This window comes from Anopheles marshallii, chromosome X (assembly GCF_943734725.1).
Source record: "Anopheles marshallii chromosome X, idAnoMarsDA_429_01, whole genome shotgun sequence".
Classification (NCBI taxonomy): domain Eukaryota; kingdom Metazoa; phylum Arthropoda; class Insecta; order Diptera; family Culicidae; genus Anopheles; species Anopheles marshallii.
In genome coordinates, this window is record NC_071325.1 from 13572249 (window position 1) to 13592671 (window position 20423).

A 20423-nucleotide genomic window follows, 5' to 3' on the forward strand; every position below is an offset into this window, starting at 1 on the left:
TCTTAGTTAGATTGTCTTTTTAAACATCTGTTGGCGCTAGAAAAGCTATTTAAGAAAAAACAACATTATATTTCTATTATATTACTATCTAAATCTCATAGCAAATGAAGCATTGCGCTCGATTTGTTTTACTTTAAACAGTGTAACGTATGCATAAAAAAAGAAAAATTGTCAGCAAATTTTCTTACGAGTTCCCTGCCACCTTACGGAGAACCCATCATCATTCTATATATGGTAGCTATAGCTATACACAACTAAAGTTTGAAAATGTTCTGAGTTAATTTGTTACAGTTATTACGGAAAGTGGAAGGCGACTGCTTTCGAAGCTTTGTTCAAACTGTATGCGTCACACCAGAGCGTATAAACTTTGCAAGAATTTCTTACCCGTCAATTACATTCGGCATTCGGTCAAACAGTGAACCTGCGAGAAAAAGATTATAGTATGTAGAAGGGTCAAATCTGGCTAACAGTTACTCTGACTAAAAGAGCGACTGTAGGTTCTAGTAAAACAATATTTTTCGAGTGGTCAAGAATAACGTAACCGTAATTCAAATTGTTTCCATTTTTTTTAAATGCATACGTTAGATTTAAAACGCTTTTATTGTGCATGAAGTATTGCAATCGAACGCGTAAACAAATTAAGGGGTGCATTTCGAACAAATTGTGTCCTAAATTTATCAGCAACATTCGCTTGAACTTTACATTAAAAGATCATTTTTTCCCCTTTTTATTTTCATAACAATATGGTTCCTTGCCGTTGCGACACGCTAACATGCATCATCATCACACTGGACCGTACATCTACTGTACTGACATCCCAAATAAAAAAACCGATCGAACACGTTCATCATCATCCCCAACCGTGTAAACGTGCCGGATACTAAACATGAATTGCAACACGAACAGTGAAGATGTGTGACCGTTTCTTTTCTTTTTCGTGATCGACTGGAATAGCATTTGCTTCAATTAACACATATGCCTTGTAGCCTTACATGAGCAAAGCAAATTAATTTGATTACACTTTTTTAGTGTTTCTTACGTACCCACGTCCATGTAGTAGATGCATTTTTTTAGCACTGTAGGGTGCGTGTAAATGTGACGTGTGCGATTAATACATACAATGTGATATTGTAAATTATGTTGCGATATTGTTTATGTCACTAAAATTCAGTGCAATCGTGTAAGGTATGTACGCATTTCACACTCGAAACACACAACTCGGTGTACAGTTTTTAATGAATGTGCATTTGTATCAATTTTGTATGTTTAACGTTGCAAGCAAAGCGTGTGATATACCACCCGGTAAATAGTGGCATCGGAATAAATTAATAGTTTATGTAAATGTCGTGGATGCTAGGCAAGCAACAGTGTAAAGTGAACCATAGTAAACATAAAACAGTGATCAGTGTTACCGCCCGGTGTCAATGTGGAGAACTGCTAAAGAATGACTTGTACCGTAAATTGCCATTGTTGAGAGTAAATATTATCTATGGTCTTGTTTGTTTTTTGGTGTCCTTATTGTGCTTCCGTGACGCTGCCAAGCGCTTAGGCCTATTAATAGACAAGGTAGTTTGTACCATAATCGATCGGGGGTTTCGGAACGTTTGTGCATTAGTATTGTGCATGTGCTGAGAAGATTGCGCATCATTACGACGAAGGTTAGGCGGGCCGGATGTTACTGGACACGGCAGTATTGATTCTACCGTCCGTACGTGCAATCGCAAGAAAAATCGTGGGCCATCCATCGGCGTAACCTACACACCACTAGTACACTGAACCACGTACCCTTGCCATCCGCTGTCCACTAGCTGTTGCATTTCGTAATTTTCTTGTATTTTGGCATCGATCAATCAGCAACATAAACGCACAACAGCATCACTCGCTGAGCCACACAATAAAACAGACAACGAAATGGAGAGTCCGAGTGCCGGTGGGAGGCGTCGCGGCAATTCGCGAATCAATGCCGAAGATCAGGCGCTTGATCAGATTGCAAAGGAGGTAAGTTTGACCACACTGACATTGTAGGTGATACGTTCTTGCATGCGAATTCCATTCGGAAATTCGAAGCAAACAGATTCAATAACACTCTCTCAATTTCAGCATTCTTGTAAAAAAAAATGGTATACATTGCAGTGCACTATAACGATTTGGGTTATAATTGAGACTGAAGATGTTAGAATAATATGCAATTGGAGTTGCATTGAGCTGTGAAGCATTGGAGTCATTTTAAGGAATCGAGTTTTTTCAAGGTCCCGCAAGAAGTTTAAGGAGAGAGCAATTGCTGGAATTATTTTAGCAAACGTCAACATCCCCACGTGAGCAATTCTTCTGGATGATTGCGTCCGGTGAAGTTAAAATCAGATTATCGGATGGCAATCCTTCAGGCATACACTGTTTCGGATCATTATGCTTCTTGCCGATGACTTTTGGAACTTCCGGCAATGCGAGCTCCATCGGGCTGCTACTAATGCACCAAGAGCATACCGAACCCAACTTTTGGGGCCGATAGTAAGCAAAACAGGGCTACTTAAGGGCGGATGTTTTCCAAACTCCACACACGCACAAGGCTAAATGCATTTTTTATGTCGTATGCAATTGCCGGGCAGTAAGCGTGCTGGATCTTTGAGCAATTGAGCGTCGTAAAAATGTTTCGTCATCGTTCGGAAATATCATTAGCAGATGTACGCTGCAGCGAGCGAACGCGCGCCGATGAAACGCATTACCCACCATTATCGTCTCATTTTCTTCGGTGTAGTTTGACGCGTTGACATTTCCGAAATATGCTGGAAAAACGAAATGCATCCCCGCCAAATAGGGCAGCCATCTGTTTCTTCCTCGGTTTTTGCCCAATCTTCAACAACAATAAGCATACTGCCGGCTGGTAATGATCGTTTATTTGTCTTTTTTCCGTTGTACTCCCGCTTTCACTACATCCCGCGTTGCAATTGATTTTATAGTGATCGAACGTTACAACCCCCAATCCCCTCCCTTCCTCTCCCCTCGGCCTGCGGGAAATCGGTTTTTTCGGCTATTATTTGCCCACGGGTGCCCCTGTTGCTGGGCAGGAAAATTGTTCTATTTCCATCCGCAATCCGCGTCAACGGTAATTCGGGTATGGTAAGGGTGCAAGAAAAATTACCTTCAACCATTACCTTACCGACACTAGTCTTGGCAGAGGGGGTCGAACAGAACAGTTCCGTCCGGTTTGTATGCTGCGTGGATTGTTAATGGTGGGTGAAAAGTTCCCCAAAATCAGGGTGAAAGATCACTACTGCTACGGTCACCCTCGTCGCATTTACCATTCGAATGTTAATGTCGGGTGGGAGTTGGGTGGGCGCGGGTGAACGATCGTGTATTATGCCTTATTTTTATTTCCTTCCAGCGTATGTTCAATTGCCGTTGAAAATGGTGTTTATTTGAACATTTGAACGTTATTTTTCTTTCGCAAGTTACGGCGTAAGGCGTTATTGCTTATCGCTGGCAAAAGTTTAACATGTATGGCGTGTGGGTGGCAGGTGATATTTAATTGATAACGCATATCTGATGGGTGGCATTTGATATTTGGTTGCGATTTATTCATGCAGTGGCTGTTTGAAGGTTGCATCGATAAATTGGAAGTTTGTTGATGGTAAACTATAAACACTACCAGCTTTGCACTTTATTCACTGATGTAAACTCATGTTCCGTTTGCTTCTTTTTAGGGATATTTTAAAAGTAATTTTCCAGACCGGAAAAAGGGTCGCGTAAAGATTTCTGACCCATGGCGGATGTTGCGCTGAGTTGGAACATTTGCTACTTATCCACCCAAAGGGCTCAAGATAAGATGGCTTATGCACAGTAGTGTTTTGAAGTTGAAGCGTTGCGCATTTTAGCTTTCCAACGAGTAACAGCAACGATTATGCTAAGCTTTCCATGGCTTAAGCAAGCAAAGGGGTAGCAGCAATGTACTGGAAAACGGAACCGGAAAACCTACGTCACATTCGGTTCCCCACTCCTCTACACAATCTCCCCCTCCCGCTAAGCTATGCATCGCAAACGATCAATCGATCTTTGTCACATTGTCGCTTGAGGAGAATCGGTACGAGTTACTAGAGGGCACAGATGTTGCGTCTAAACGTAGCCGGGCAAACGGTAAACGATTGACTGACAGCAATACACACACACACACACACACACACAAGGCATTCCGGGTTTGCACGTGCTGTAGAGGGGACAGCAGGCAGGCGCTGTAAAACAATGCACCGGAGGGCAGTGAAACAGAATCCGAGGGAAAATGGTAAATTGCTGCTGTACGCTTCATTGGTACCGGGCTAGTGTCAGTATAATCCCTGTCTGCGACAGCCGGAAGCGGGAAAAATAGAATGTCCCGTTGCCTTAAGAAATGTTTCACGAATGGGGTTTCCCATTCATCGCCGTAGCGTTGTTATGGAATTTTGAAGATTTTCTTGTTGCAGTCTTTAAGCAGAGTAATTTTCGAAGTTTGTATTTCATGTGCTGAATGTTAAAAATTTTAAAAAATAGCAAAAAAACAAACTAGCATTACAATAATATTTTTTCTCATCTTTGACTTCACACTTAATGTGATGATGATGATGAGTCTTACCTCTCATCCAGTTGGTGAGCTGCCCAATGGCTTGAGAGTAACGAAGATATTTCAAATAGCAATTGAAACTGTCGTTACTGCAAGAAGCCTGCGACGTAATGAGGGAATTATAGTTATGTCAATTATGTCAGTCTTACCATAAGCCTTGGTGAGATATCAGAAGACTTTGTGTAATGTACTCTCCGTGTTATATGCATATGATCCTCATCGATATGGATAATTATTTCTCCCATGTATCTCGGCAGGAAGCATATTTTAGTTGAACGCAATTGTCAAATAAATTATCCTTTGTTGCATAGACATCCATTGCAAGATATTTAATATCGTTAGTAATAAAATCAATTGTCTTCCAAATTTAAGGCACTTATTATTCTTAAAAGAACATTACTTTTACGAACCATTATTTAAACAACATTATCGACGTGAGAAGTAAAAATTAATGTATCATCCACTATTGCTTCAAGATATTTCACTATTACTCAGATTACTCCATTCTCAACTGAGATCACATCGATATATTCACCATTTAAATAAAATAATATCCCATTGTTGTGGGTTTAACTATTTTTTTAAAACAAAAATATGCTATCAGGACTCATTCAATTATTACGTTACACTGATAGGGTGGGGAAATAATAATTTTTCGACAACTAGAACGTGCGGCATCATGATCGGTGCTTGTATGGATGTGTTTTAAGTCAGCATACCAGCGAAAATAGTTGATTTTAATGGTGCTGAGTTCCATGATCGACACTCAATTATTCATTCAATCAATTCAGTTTAACCAGTCTTTCCCAACAAAATGCAATTTTTTATAACCACCCTAAACTAGTCACTGGAGTATGGAGTCACTAAAACTACTTTACCAACAAAATTAGTTATACAATTGTATTTTTTTAGAACCTTTCAATCTGTGTTTTATCCAAATGTGTCAAAAATGTGTATGAATAATGAGAATGAACAGAAGACAACCACGCAATAAATGGACACTTGTGCTGATAGTGCTGATAAATAATTTGATTCTCGTTTTTAATAGATTACTACTACTAATAGAATAGGTTTTAATAGATAGAGCTTCTTTAGCTTTTGAAGTGGGTTTAATGTTCATGTGATGGTACTGTTTAATGGGTAATGTTCATACGTTTGGAATTAGTGGTGATTGAGGACTTGAATACGAAGAGTCTTCCGGAAATTGATATCCTTATCCAGAACCTGGCCTTTGTTTAATTAATATGGTACCTGTCAATTATGACAAATATATTGATGAAAGATACGGACTGCCTGTAAACAAACATTGTTAATATCGTGTGCTTGTCGTAGCTGTATAGATTGAAGAATGTTCTGCGATGTTTGCGTCCAGTGTTACGTTTTGTTACAATAGAGGGGCAAGAGGTCGAAAATTGACAATTTTTGCGTGACGTAATAATTGGATGAGCCCTCAGATGAAAGAGTTTCGTTATCAAATGTTTTGTGTCGTTCTTCCATAGATACCAATAATTGCGTCATCGGCAAAGCGATCTCCAACAATGCTTTAAAACATGCACAACAGCAATACACTCCCTTGAGGAACTCCTACCTTATCTTCTTTAGGATTGAAAGTAAAATTATTCAATACGATACCCTCTGTATTCTGTTGGTAAGGTGATCTTCAAATCGTTTTAGCTCATTTGTAAGAATTGCAATAATATTTTAAAGGAAAATTGTTTTCAAATTGTAGCGAAAGTTCTTTTTGAAGCAGTGACCAGAGTTTTTTTTCGATTCGATTACAAAAGAAAGGCTCAATGTGTACACCCAAAAAAGTGATTCTGCCCGTAGCTTGATTGATCAGACATCAGTAAGTTTTTCGTCGTCTGTTTCATTGGACATACATGTGCCTAAAAGAATACTTAAAGGTAAGGTCTTATTATCAAGCAGCGCTACATCGGACCTAACGAGACAACTGTGGACACAAACCGCATGAAACATATCATAATGGCATATCAAATTCGTATATGTTATAATTTTCGTCTACAAACGGTACAAATAACTTTACAAGTTATCTGTCTGACCGAAAGTAGTTCTGTAGCCATCAACCCGAAGTATTTCCCGCTGTCGTTAGACTCCTGAACGGCGCAAAAAGCCCATGGAGTAAAAGAGCGTTGATACATTTATTAAACGTCCTCAAAACATTTGAAAAAAAAATGGAAACTCTATTCTTCGCTTTAATCAAACTTTGTGCAAAATAGAACAAGCTTCGTAACAGAGAGAGAGAGGCAAAAAAATGGCAAGATTTAAATGACGCCGGGCTTAGCCGTGTTGTTACTGTTCCGACACCGACGTACACGTGTTTTGTACGGTGAAAAGTGACTAAAATTAAACCTTCAACCCCCGGGGTCGAACCATTCCCAGAAGAACGTTCGTTTCGGGTGGCGTTCGGGGAGGAAAATGCGTGCCTCCATCGCCGAAGTGCATCGAAATGTTGCGCTTTTCCCTTGCCCCTGTTGCTGCTCACTACCAGACATTGCACTCCAGCGGTCGTCCACCAACTGGTTAATTCTATTTATTGTGCTTCATGAGACATGGGTAACAATTACGCGAAAAAAAAGGAACACACAAACACGCGCATTGGCAGCCAAATTGTTTTATAAAGATCAGCCGACATATGTGGACATATGGACGGTATCGAGTGGTTCCTTTGTTTGCCGATACGTATGGTCCCATTCCAGGGCATCCGCCTGGGGGGGAATGAAGGCAATTCGTTTAGACGCATTGCATTGGACCCATAATACACGACGGCCACCTATAAAGGAGTCCGCTCGACATACGTTCTGGCGGCGCCCTCTCCATCATCCGGGTGTGCGTGCCTGCATGCGTTCTTAGGGGTGCCGGTATGCGCTAAACCGGAAGGGCGAGAATGAAACCGATGCAACGATGAAACATTGACACGGCGGCCCGGCGTCACACGAGATCGTCTGATTCGCGCGCTAAAGATAGACGGGCGTGTCGTGACGTGCGCGCGGGTTTCGGTAGCGTTGCCCGACCTGGACGTTCGACACATCAATCTGGTTCCGGAGGAATCTGTCAGCTTTGTGTTTCCCTTTTCCACGCTTGTCCTGCCCCCTCCTGCTATTGTTTGCAGTTCCAAGGGGAGCACAAAACGACGACAGCCCGTTGACAGATGGTGCAGCATCCGTATTGTTTTCCAGCACTTCCTTTCTATTGGGGTTCGATAAACGATAAGCGAACGATCGACGATGCTGGAAGATGGCGATGTGTGCTAAGAAAACATAGAAAATAGCCAATTTTCATTGATATGCAAGAATTTCCTTCGCTCCAGTTGATCCTGTTGGTTTTTTTTATTCAATTTCACATCAAAAGATATTAATTAATCAAAAAAAATTAACAAAAATTTAAAATACAAAATGCATTAAATAATTTTTAAAGTTAAAGATGCACCTCGCACAGACAGTTTTGTTGTCTAAATTGTCGCTGTATTCGAAGTTACAAGTACAATCGCAGTTGACCGGCATATTGATAGCCGTAGCATCGCTCAGAAACCCCAAAAAAACGAATATGGCATAGTTTTCAACCACTCACCCAACGATGGTAAATGTTTAGGTGCAACTCCAATTAGCTCCAAAAACATTATGGATCGAATTTATATCCGCAAATTCTTGACCAAACGGGATGGAAAAGACCCATTTTATAAACCTTTAACCTTTAACCGTGATAGGACGTCTTTAATAGGTTAAATACAACTATTTTGTATCGAAACAATTGTGGTCCAAGCGGAGTGTAGCAACTAAAAGTGTAATTGGTGTGACTAGAGGGTGAATTATTTACTATGAGTTGCTTCCATACGAATAAACGCTAAATTCTGATCTCAACTGTTATTAGTACAACGCTAGATTACGCTAGTGACGAGGAAAATTGCTCCCATGTGGGATTTGATCCGGCCGATCCGGATCCGCCTTGGGATCGATCCTCCGAACCCGATCCGGATCCCTCTTTGAACACAACACAATAATGGAAATGGAAATTTATGTATAAGAATATATAATATATTTATAATTACATCTCAAACAATAGAAAAGAGGGAGAAATAATATATTTTAGACTGACACTTCTTGAATGATAAACGGTTCGTAATAATATTAATTTTATATTAATTTTTTTTTTAACTAAGATAAAAGAGGAAGAAATTATTTGGTATGTCACAATTCAAGGAGCGACACACAACAGATCCGGATTTTAGTCTCAACCAGTAGACCTACTGTCTCGAAACTGGGTGGCAAGTAATTACCAGCTTTTTCTCGCATTGCAAAACTTATTGACTTATAGGAAGTTGGGATCGAGAGAAAATTCGTAAAAAAAACATTTTTCTTTAGTTTTTCACCAATAACAAGCAAGATTTCTAAGAAAGAAACATTATGAAGCTACCTTGAAATAGCAAATTTCAATATTTGAACCAATTCGGATAATCCAAAACATGTTAAGCCATATCATGAACTTCTTTTTCCCTAAACCGAATGTAATAAGATTAAAATACATGAGAAAAGTGCCCAGTTAACCTAGTTTACAAGTTCTGGGAAACAATCAGAAATCGACTCTCAAAAGTTTCATGAGTCCTCAAACCGTTCGGAGGTGCTAAGCGAAATGGGAGTTGGGCAACCAATGACCTGGGGTGGGGGACTCATGGCTCCTTTGGGGGTTACTTATCTTAGAAAGAGATTCAGATTGATTCATTAAATTCAAAGATTCACTCAGATTCGTGAATCTGAATCAGATTTATTCAATACTAGCTTTAACTCTATTATACGTTGGTGTATTAATGTGGATTTTTGAGAGATATTCCAGACGTTACCAGATATGGGGATATCTTTAAAGACATTGAAGACAAATACTTGTTGTGCACTAAACACAAAATACAGCTAATGATAATTCTTTCCTTGCGAAAAAATGGAAAATTGCGAAAATTGGTACTTCGTTTTCTTCTCTTCCTACGCGACGTATGCTACGTCTGAGCATCGCCACCAGAACAAGGTCGATGCCGTTGCCTGATCGTGATCGTATGCGGCTTCCCTACAGGGGAGTGCCAAAACTCGCTCCCTCCCCCCCAGCTGTACGCATGCACGCACGCATGTACAGCGCCGATGCACACTTCCGAGCTGCAGCTTAATGCCGGTCGTCGCAAGACACGCGTGGCGGCGCGACCCATTCCGACGGATGTCCAAAAATAACAAATCCGCGCCCGCCAGACGGATCGCTGCTGTCACGCTTCCGTCGCGCTGCGACATCGTCCTGCGCTGCTCTCGCATAGCGTAGAGTGCGACGAACGCTTGCGGTCGGAACGGAAATGCGTCTCCTTGCGCATTGGGGCGCTGCCACGCAGGATTGAAGGTGTCTAGGGTAGAGAGAGGTGTAGTCATTCGGCAAAACGTGGATCGTCAAGCAGTCGCTCCCGGTTGACCGAACGTAGTGCACGCGTCCACGGTACAACGCTGCTGTTCTGTCCTCGTGCCTGAAGGAGCGACACGCGTGTGCGTGCGTGTCAGCTGCTCTACCGCGTGGTGTGCGGCTTTGCTTACTCGGTGTGAGTGCCCAGTGCCCTGGTGCCGTGTAAAAACCATAGTCCAAAGTGCTAAAATTCGCAAGATAGTGAGAGATCGGGCAATTAGCGGGTTTTCTTGTGCGGTGTGACAATAAGTTATCGGATCGACTCGATTGTGCATATGATGCGTGCCAGCTGTGGAAGTGTATAACGAAACCTTGCAGACTGTTTTTTTTTTCGCTCGACTCGCTTCGGCAATCTTCCAACCCATCTCCAATCAAAGCCGTTGCGAAACGTCACACATCGGTGCAGCATGGTGCAGCTCAAGCCACAGCAAAACTCGCTCGCCAGCAAGCTAGTGGTGCAGCATCAGTGCGGACCGTCGCTCAGCGACTGTCTCGAGCTGGAAACGGCCGGTCAACCGAAAGGGCTAGCCGTGAAGGGAACGTGGCGCTACGTGAGTAACATTGGGCAAGGAAACGACCAGCAGCGCTTTCGTTTGCGTCGGTTTTGCGCCAAGGAAATGCAATTTCGAATGCAATTCCCCGGTCGCTATAAATAAGCACCACCATCGTGTGGGTTTACCTTTTTTCTTTGCACGTGTTGACAATTTACATTGGCAGCTTTATTTGACCAACAACACCACTGCGACGTCGGCGGTCAGTGTGGGATGAAAGCGTACCTTTCACCACACGTATCTTTTGCCAGCTTTTTAATCTCCTCCTCTGTCTGTCGGCATTTGAAAGCCAGCTGGTGTTGTCTTTAAAACAGTGGTATGCTGGAATACGTACGTTCTCAGCACGATCGTCATCCAGTTCGTGATGACAGAATGATCATAGCTGTTGTGTAGCGTCTTTCATTACTTTTCCTTAACCTACTTTTGTCTCGTAACATCTACCTTCACCGCAAGTGTCCAGCCAAACGAACCTAAAATATAATTAAAAATTAGACTTTCAAATTTTTAATTACATTCTTCCTGAATAATTCATGTTTTTTCTTCAGGGGTATGGAAGTCTCCTTAAAAGAAAATTTGACATAAATGTTTAAATGAATGAAACGTTTGCTTTTTTTTACATTTATATTGATTATTTTAGTAGCTGTACAGAGTAGGAAGAAAAGGACTTGTTGACTAAATAGAAATTACTTCGGACGCTTCAATATTTGCTTAATAACGTTCGATAGCTGGACAAACCTTTAAGTAGTCAAGGTGATTTATGCAAAAACAGTCAGTACCCGAGATACTCTCTTATTCGCGGATTCGGGGGTACGCGGTTTTTGGTAATTTGACACATGTTAGTTAGTTTATTGCACAAAATCTAAGCAAAACAGTATAAAAGTGATCGAAAATTTCTTCCTTTGTCGTATAAAAAAAATTTAAATTATTTTAATATATTCCTTCAAAAAGTCGCCTGATTTGCTGAATAAATTAAGTGCAGAGAAGGAAGTCAACTATGTAATTTTGAAGTATAAATGTGTATGTATAAACTATGTAACTTTGAAGTATTTAATTCGCAGATTTGAACATTCGAGATATGCGGATTTTCTCGGGTTTTAGTGGTCCACTATGCAGGGTTCGCTAGCGTATCTCGGGGACTTGCTTTTTTACAAATACCCAACTCTCTTCTTCTCTCAATTTATCTTCTTCTTTATCTGCACAACAACCTCAAGAGGTCTAAGCCTGCCATTTCTGGCATTCTGTGAGACTTTATTTAGCCATGGGCGAATGGAGGTTTGGCCTGTATGGGATTTTGGTTCGGTCCGTTTGTGTGAAGAGCAGCGCCACTACCATCATGCCAACCAGGCCTCTAAAAACCCAACTTCTACCATGTAACTTTTTTTGTCACCTACTGTTTTTTTTTAATGAAATCAATTAGAACTTCATACCGAGTAAATCAATGTTCTGGAACAACATTAGACCAAGTACCTCGGAATGCGTCTTTCAGCTGTTGCAGTTGTGGTATTTTTGATCGACTGATAAGCATTGTACTTAATGGATCTTTTAAGAAGAGTCATTTACATAAATCTTTAGAGAGGAGTCATTTCAAACAGGAATCGACTGTCAAAAGATTCATCAATCCTCAGAGGTGGAAGTCATAAATCTCAGATGATTCAAGAATCTTTGCATTAGAGATTCAGATTAATGTATTGAGTTCAAGGATTTATTCTGATTCATGAATCTCAAGAATCTTCATGAATACACCTATCACTACAATTCACTTCATATCTCTTCGTATGGTTTCATGTGAGGACTCGGTGGCGAAATTAAAAGTACCTTAGTTGAAATCACTTGTCTTAACACTTAATTTGATTTTGAAAGGCAGGCTACACGCTCCTTTTCACTTCGTTATACATCCCAATAACGGGTAAGGTCATCAGATATTGTTTTAATTTAATCCTAACAGTTCAAACTATGGGGCGGCCCAGTGGCATGATGGTAGCGGCGCCGGTATTCACACGAACGGACTGGACCAAAATCCCATCCGGGTCAATCCCCCGTAGCAAAGACTGACTATTCGGCTACGTGGTAAAATAAGTCGATACGGTCAGACCGTTCTAACGAAAAAAAAAAATAATAAAAAAAGTTCAAACTATCAACTTAAAATTTAAACGAGGCAATTCTGTTGGCATCCATAGTATCCCAAATAGCTACATTGGCACATTGTGCGATTCTTCCTGTTTATCGCTTCGTGATAGCTCTCGTTACTAAATGCAATCAGTGTTATTCTTCATTAATCTTTTGAGCAGAATGTGAATGAATCTTTAATGATATTATCTTTAGAGAAAGCTTGATATGAACCTTTAGTAAAGAAATCATTCAAATCAGAGTTTGAGTCTTAAAAAAGTCATGAAACCTCGAAGATTGGATTGAATTTGGAATATTAATTCTGGGATATTGAACGAATTCTTAACTAAAATAGTTACTAGCCAAAAAGTCAGCTTGATCGGTTTACACAGCCGAATGCTAGCAGTGGTTATAATTACGTCATCTGTATAAACATTCTTATTTCAGTAGCAAAAAGAATAACAATAATCTTGAAATCCTTCCGAAAAGATTCATAAATCGTTGAGAAACTATGAGCATTCACGGATCTTGACGATGCATGGACTCTATGAGGATTTATGAATGTATGAAGATCAAAAAGCTATCAAACTTGTTTGATGATGACGGCAATTGTATTTCCTGTCTATTCTCAACGATTGAAGTTCACTCCATTAAAGCTTATAGTGCCCTAATGTTGTCGGTGATTAGTTCTTCGCTCCGATTGGCAACAGATTTCCCGTGGTGTACCGTCTTAGTGAGCCACGATCGAATGCGCCAAAGTGCCAATCAATGGACGGTGCATCGGAGGTAGAAAGCAATGCGCATTTCTTAGCGTTGGAAATAACACACAAAAGCCCACACCTACATATTTGCTCGATAGCGAGTTAATAGAGCATGTAAAGCAGCATCATGCAGATCGTGTGCCTGTGTGAAGGTTTGGGATCTTGCAGCGTTCAATTCGTTTGGGCTCCGATGGTGGGTTTGGAAAACTAGGATGCGCGCAGCTTAAATGCCTTTGGTTTAGCTTCATATGCAACGCTCGCAACAACAATAGCAAAAAGCTCCAGCATGGGGAGAAACCTAACTGGTACGGTTCGCTCTTGCTTTTTTCTCTCTGCTTTATGCGATTGGAAATTTTGCAAACGAAAAGTCACCGGAGGAATATGATAAATACGCCCACATCGAGCTGGATTTTAAAATGTTCCAGTTCTGTTTTAAAAGCTTACTTCAGATGTTTAGAAGCTCTAGTTTAAATGAAGTTAAAGTTCCCCCACCGCCAATCTACAGTGACGGAACTTCAACCCGATTCTCGTTAAACCTCATCTCATTCTGTTGTTCACCCATGGGAACGGTTCCCACCTTCACCATTGTTGTGATCGTTCATCTCCACTCACCTAAAGGGGGTATTGTGTGTGGCCTTTTACAAGCATTTACAAGCACAACATGACCGTTTAACAGCTTTGGTCCTCGATATAAAATTCTATTGTTTTTTTAAATCTCACTCATCTGTCTGAAGTTGAGGTGTAAGTCTTGCTAGTTGCAGCTCAAGAAAAACAAGACTACGAGGCTTATGTATGGTTGCGATTTTTTTTATTGCTTGAATATTCTTGTTGAAGACAAATGTCAATAAATTGATGGCAAAGATGTTGGGAAAAATATTTTATTGAACTTTACAGCAATAGCTGTGGCTAGCGCGTGTGGGATACTGTGGAGGAGTTCGTCGTCTGTGAAGTCTTCATCGGGATCGTTTGCTTGTCATTTCTTATTTTGTTTATTTCTCCAACCCTTTTGCCACCAGCACCTTTTTTTTACCCTCTTTTAGACTCTTAGTCATATTGTATACCCATCGGCTGACTTTCGTAGGCAATTGTTCTGTCTCTGTTCGTCACTTATTTGATGATTGACGTAATACGACTTCTAAATCTCAATCTATATCCCCACCATCGGGAATAACCACGGCGAATGTCAAATCTCCGTTACATTGTCTCTTAGCTTCGTACGTCTTTTCGTACAATTCCTAATGTCCGAAGGTACTTCCCACGAGCAGATCTTCGCGCTCGAAGGCTGTGCCGGGAATGAATTGCAGCTGGAAGAACGGTGTAAATAATAGTGTGCGATTTTAATACCGCCTGAATGGCGAAAAATGTCCACTCGAGCGCGGTAGTAGGGTGTGAAGATGGTGTGGTCTTCCGATAAGTGGAGCTCGACGATCTTCAGCCCATTGTTCAGTGCAGCTGCGTACCGCGGGTGACGCGCTCCGTCAGGAATGTTTGTTTTGCACCGACACGAGACAAGACACACAGACGCACCGGGAAACTTCAAAGATCAACCGAAGCGCACACACTCAATCCCCATTCGGGGGCTGTTCGGGCTCGCGGATCGTGCGGTCGGTACTCGCATACACTTCCACTGTTCGTTCGTGCTTCGCACGCGCTGCCTGGAACTGCCGAAGCTAGTCGGCATTTGAACACCGTTTGCCGCACGGTGCGAACGTTGGTGGCCGGGGTTTTCGCTATCCGTGGGCTCTCGGTCGATCGGTGGAGTTACGTTTACCTGCACAGTGCCCTGGTTCTTTATCTAACCGTGCACAAACAATTGTAGTGTAATGAACCGGAGACTTCATCTAGTTGTAGTTCAGTTTGTGAAGCTTAATTTGAGTGCATGCGGGCGCATTTGTGTGTCATTTAGGGTTGTTCGTCGTTGATCCATCGTTTACCTCACCACGGAACCATGTCGTGGGCGTATGGATGAGGTGTCCCAGTTTGACGCTGCACGTCTGTATACCCTCGGACGATTATTTCAAACACCTCAATATCCACCGTTATATTACTACAGTTCAACCGTCACTATCCGTGCGTGTCAATTCAAATCCGGAACCCGGTACAACCGAACTGTCAAAACATTGCCCGATGACATCTTCGATTAACCGTGCAAGTACGCTGCTCGATCAAAGTAACCCTGGTATTGATGTTCGAAAGAAAGAAGCCCAAACAACGTTGAGTATCACGGACCGGACCGAGTATCCGCTCCATCGTGTACAAATTCTGTTCTGTGTGGTGTAACCTTTGCAAACTGAAACAAATACGTACCGAATCGTTTTCGTGAGGGTGAGCATAAAAGACCATAATGCAAAATTGCATTGAGGAAATAGTGACCACCGAGATGGATCGGGCTAAAAGCGTGTGGAACGGTGTCGGACATATTCGGGCGTCCTCCGACAGTGACGGTTCCACCCGTGACGGTGTTTGCAAAAGCAATAGCAGTAGCGTGGGAGATATTTACGAGCTGGCCAACAGTGAGCTAGCGTTGGAGTCGCTCGAGGGTGAGCCCTCGTTGCAGAAACTGCTCAACCTGAGCGCACTCGATGTGAACCGCGATTCGGTGCCGGTTGCGGCCCATGCCGAACGTTTCTTCCCCTGCACTAATGCCAGTGGTTCGTCTTCACCCGAGCAGCCGCCCCGAGATGCGAGTCGCAACAGCAGCAGTGTACGGAGCGATAGCTACCATGACTCATCGTCGCTGCAGGATCCGGATTATCCCCACCAGCCCGGTTCGCATCCGCTGCACAGTTACGAGCCCCACCGGCAGTTTCATCGGCTGTCGGTTTCGCACACCGGGGATGAGTTTAGTTCCGAGGAGGACGAAGCGTTTGTGGAGCTGCTCGAGCGCGCTAGTGACATTGTAGGTTGTTGGCGATCCAGCGTTTTACGACCGTACGCTTGCAGCATCGTCCGTCGTTAACGCCAATCCGCACGGGACTGCAGGGTGCACTTGTGGGTGGTGGGTTTTGCTTACGCGGGGAAGGGGGAAGGTGGGGGGGGGGGGGGGGGGGTTGCCCTTTGTCTATGTCACAATTTCTTTCGAATCGCGTGGCTGAAGAGGTTAAATGTTGGTAGTACGTCTTTCATTGGATTCTGTTGCTTCCCCATCATGTCTACTGTATTTTCACTTCCATCACCGCTTTTGTGTCGTATTTGCTGGGTGTACTGAGTTAAGAGATTTATGCTCATAGAGCCCACTTTGGACGTGTCACTGTACCTGTGGTAATAGTGATTCGTTTTGTGTATAGGACAGATCTTGTAACATTTCAAAGACCAAACCAATGTAATCGCATTACGTAACTGGCATCCGCTGGAAGTATCATGTGTCTAATCAAACATGTATCAGGTTACACTTCGTTGAAGGCACGGAATGTCTGAAAGAGAACACTTTCAGGTTGATCAATTCCACACGAACGCTCTGTGAACTCATGCTGGTGAAGGTTATAGTTGTAAATTCTTCGCCCAGTCGTGTTGTGTATGCTAATCTGTACTGTTACTCATCTTCTCACCCTGGGAGATGCTCATCTAGAGCACGCGTTTCTAGCACACTCTGTCGCGGCTATCAGTCGCTTGTTATAAACGGGCGTAGTATTAATTATGTGTCGCATATATACGTGGTAAACGTTGTCTTCCTACCATTTCGCATCCTATACCGTACGTGCCTACCGTGTCGTTTGTGCCTGCTAGCGAATACTGTCCGCCTTGGCTACTATTTACAAGTTTTTTTTTTAATTCTTCTTTTCCATCGCTTCATCTCGCGCATCGCATCATAAAGGCAGAGGCGCGATTAGCAGCAAGGCGCCAGGCACGTGCAGAGGCTCGCGAAATACGGATGCGAGAACTGGAGCGGCAACAGAAAGAGCTGGAGCAAACAGCCGACCGGGTGTTTGATCTGCAGCAGCAGTCGATCGGTTTATCCGAACCGGCCAACACGGTTGCCACGCCCCGCACCAGCCGCATACTGGCCCAGAATGCAGCGACGCGTGGCAGTGCACTGTCGTCCCGCCGTAACAGTGAGGATTCCCTAGAGGAGGAAGCCCGTAGCCTGCGCGATCTTCGGCATGAGCTGAAAGTGAGTACCAGAGTCGATTCTGGCTGCATCTCTGCCATCAGCAATATGCTATATTTGGTGTATTCATAGAGTCCTCCCAGTAGTAAACGTTTATAAAATTCTAGGTTAGTGGTTAGCGCTTTGCCCGTATGGAATTGCTCCATTTCCGGGGTTTCCCCAAAACAATTACAGAAGTTTTCTTCCATCTGAAGATCGTCATCGTCAACTATTACTCTGTAGCTCAGATATACATCACAAGCTAATTTGTCGCAGGGATCCTCAACCCAATTCTTAAGTCCTTGAGTTTCAGTCATTTAATCAGTAGTCCTCAATATCTCAATCATCTTCCCGGGGAATCCGTAATTATGTATGCTCCTCCATATCTCGATCTGATTTATAGTATTGTGGTCCACCCTGAAGTAGATAAACGTTGATTAGGACGGTCTATTGCTGAGTAAAGTTTTGGTAGATGTCCGAATATGCCACAAACGTTCCCGACGACGACTGCAGCAATTAGCTCCGGAGATGTCCGGTTTATGTCTATCACATTTAAACATACGTTTCGTTATATGTTTTCAGGACGTGGAGGAGCGTTTCCGCAAAGCAATGATTGCGAACGCTCAGTTAGACAATGAACGGTCCTCGCTTAACTATCACATTCAGCTTCTGAAGGACAAGCTGGAGGAGGTTGAGGAGTCACACTCGCAGCTGCAGCGTGAATATCGGGAGAAATGTCGGGACCGGGAGGCGCTGAAGCGCAACAACGACAAACTCAGCGAGGAGTTGAAGCTCGTGCAAGGTCAGCTTCAGGAGCGTGATGCGCTGATAGAGCAGCACGGACTAGTAATAGTAACGGTAGAGAATGAGGATGGTACGGATGCGCACCGCGCCCTAGTCACAGCGGATAACGCACAACTGCTCAAATCTGTTCCCGGCTCATTAGGTGAGTGCTAAACGCACCCGGTGCCCATGCGCAACGCTAACGAATGCTTTGTTTGCCTTGTATATTTTCAGACGTAAGACTGAAGAAGTTTGCGGCCGAAAAGCATGAACTGCAGACGGAACTGCAGGCAGTGCAGCAACAGCTGAACGATATCAAGAGCAAGGGCAGACGATACACCTCTATGAACGGTTCGCTGGTCGATGATGATTATGAAGATGCGCAACGTGAGTACATCCCGTCTTTGCTGGTGGCATTACATATTAATTCTATCTTATTTCCGCAGGGGAAGCTAACAAGCTTATCACGGAGTATAAATACAAGCTGCAGAAGGCGGAGCAAGAGATCGCAAACCTGCAGGCTAGTCTGGCACGCTCGGAAACGCAGGTGATCCGATACAAGAGCACTGCCGAGGCGGCAGAGAAAGCCGAAAGCGATCTTAAGATTGAGCGAAGAAAGCTGCAGCGAGAGGTAAGAAATAAGCGCCAGCGGTCTGCCTATCAGTGCTATCTTCTTCGCTGCCCGATATTTGTAAGGTTGCTACCTTACTTACTAGTTCGCTTCTTGATGCAATAATACAGAGCGAAACCAGTCGTACAGACGTTTCGAACGATGTATTGAATGTTGTCTTTCTTTCTTGTCTTTTCGGCTAATGATGGTGTGTGGGGGTGCGTGTACTTAAAGCCAATCATTACGCAATACTGGGACGAGTGTCACTGCCAGTGAATATCCGCCCGTCGACATCGCACCCGTCCATTTCTTTGAGCCATTTCTATCCAAGCCAAAAACCACTGCCATCGGTTTAGCATAGGTACCTTTTATGAAGGTGTGTCTTCCGAAGGCGACCTATGTTTAGCCAGTTCATCTTAGCGGATGTCTCTTCCCATGGGATTCGTGCGCATCCTAAAATATATATCATACAAAGTTGTATTAATTAAACTTTTGTTCTACTGTACGGTATGTTGATTAAGGTATCCCCAAAACCCTTTTTACTAGCGTGAAACGTTTGAAAGTTTTTTTTCCCGATTGAACTGTTTTTTGTTTTGATGCTTATACAAATTTATCAAAGAAACATACATTTCGCTCATCGAACAATCGTCATGAAACCTTTACTCTTGCTGGCGAGAGTGAAGATGTTAATAATTCTCATAATTCATAATTTTCGAGAGTTCAGTTGTTTTTTGTTGTTTTCATACCTGTGCATTGCATTGTTTAGTCTCCATCATTACCTTTCATTCAACCAATCAGTCATGGTTTGTTAAGTTGTTTTTTATGGTTTGTTGTTACTGTTTTCTATTTAATTGAAACGCTCCCGTTTACTATTAACTTTCCGCGGTTAACCATCCCGGTTAAAACTGTGCGATGTCGCGTGTTTGAGCCACTTCGATCCACCGTTCCAATCACATTCGTACATTCGTTTTGTTTGGCAGCGTTGTTTTCTGTTCTCGTGTGTTAACGCGTGTCAACAGAACAGTGTGTTATTATATTGTTTCTAAAACGCCTCATCATTTTTAATGCTGTTGAACTAACGTTGAAGATAAGGATGGCTGTTCACGCTTAGTGTGAAGCAAGTCTAATATATTGCAATTCCCTACAGAACCGCGAAGCCATGGATCGGCTGGAGGAGCTAGAAACATCGAACAACCATCTGCTGAAGCGGCTAGACAAGCTTAAGAACGTCAAGAGCACCATACTGAAGGACATATGATAGGAGTCAAGTGTCCCCAGTCACCAGCAACATCCGCGACGATCGAGTCGGGGAACGGTCGAGGATCGGCACATGGGAACAAACAATTAGCAAACCTACCAACCAATCCTAGTAGCCGCGCCTAGTATACAGCTTCGTTAGCAGGACCATCATTCCCAAAAAAACAAGAAAACCAACACATTATTCGCAAGCCCCCTTTCCCTCTTCCCCTTCCCCTTCCGCGACCCA

At 42.8% G+C, this 20423-nt stretch overlaps 1 protein-coding gene across 1 annotated transcript; it reads left to right on the forward strand.

The window, feature by feature from the left end:
- Positions 1–1911: 1911 nt before the first annotated feature.
- LOC128708956 (leucine-rich repeat flightless-interacting protein 2) lies at positions 1912–20195 on the forward strand. Its single transcript, XM_053803941.1, has 6 exons — positions 1912–1998; positions 17272–17568; positions 18127–18490; positions 18562–18714; positions 18774–18958; positions 20085–20195. Exons 1-6 carry the CDS (start codon positions 1912–1914, stop codon positions 20193–20195), a joined length of 1197 nt encoding a protein of 398 aa, XP_053659916.1.
- Positions 20196–20423: the final 228 nt, after the last annotated feature.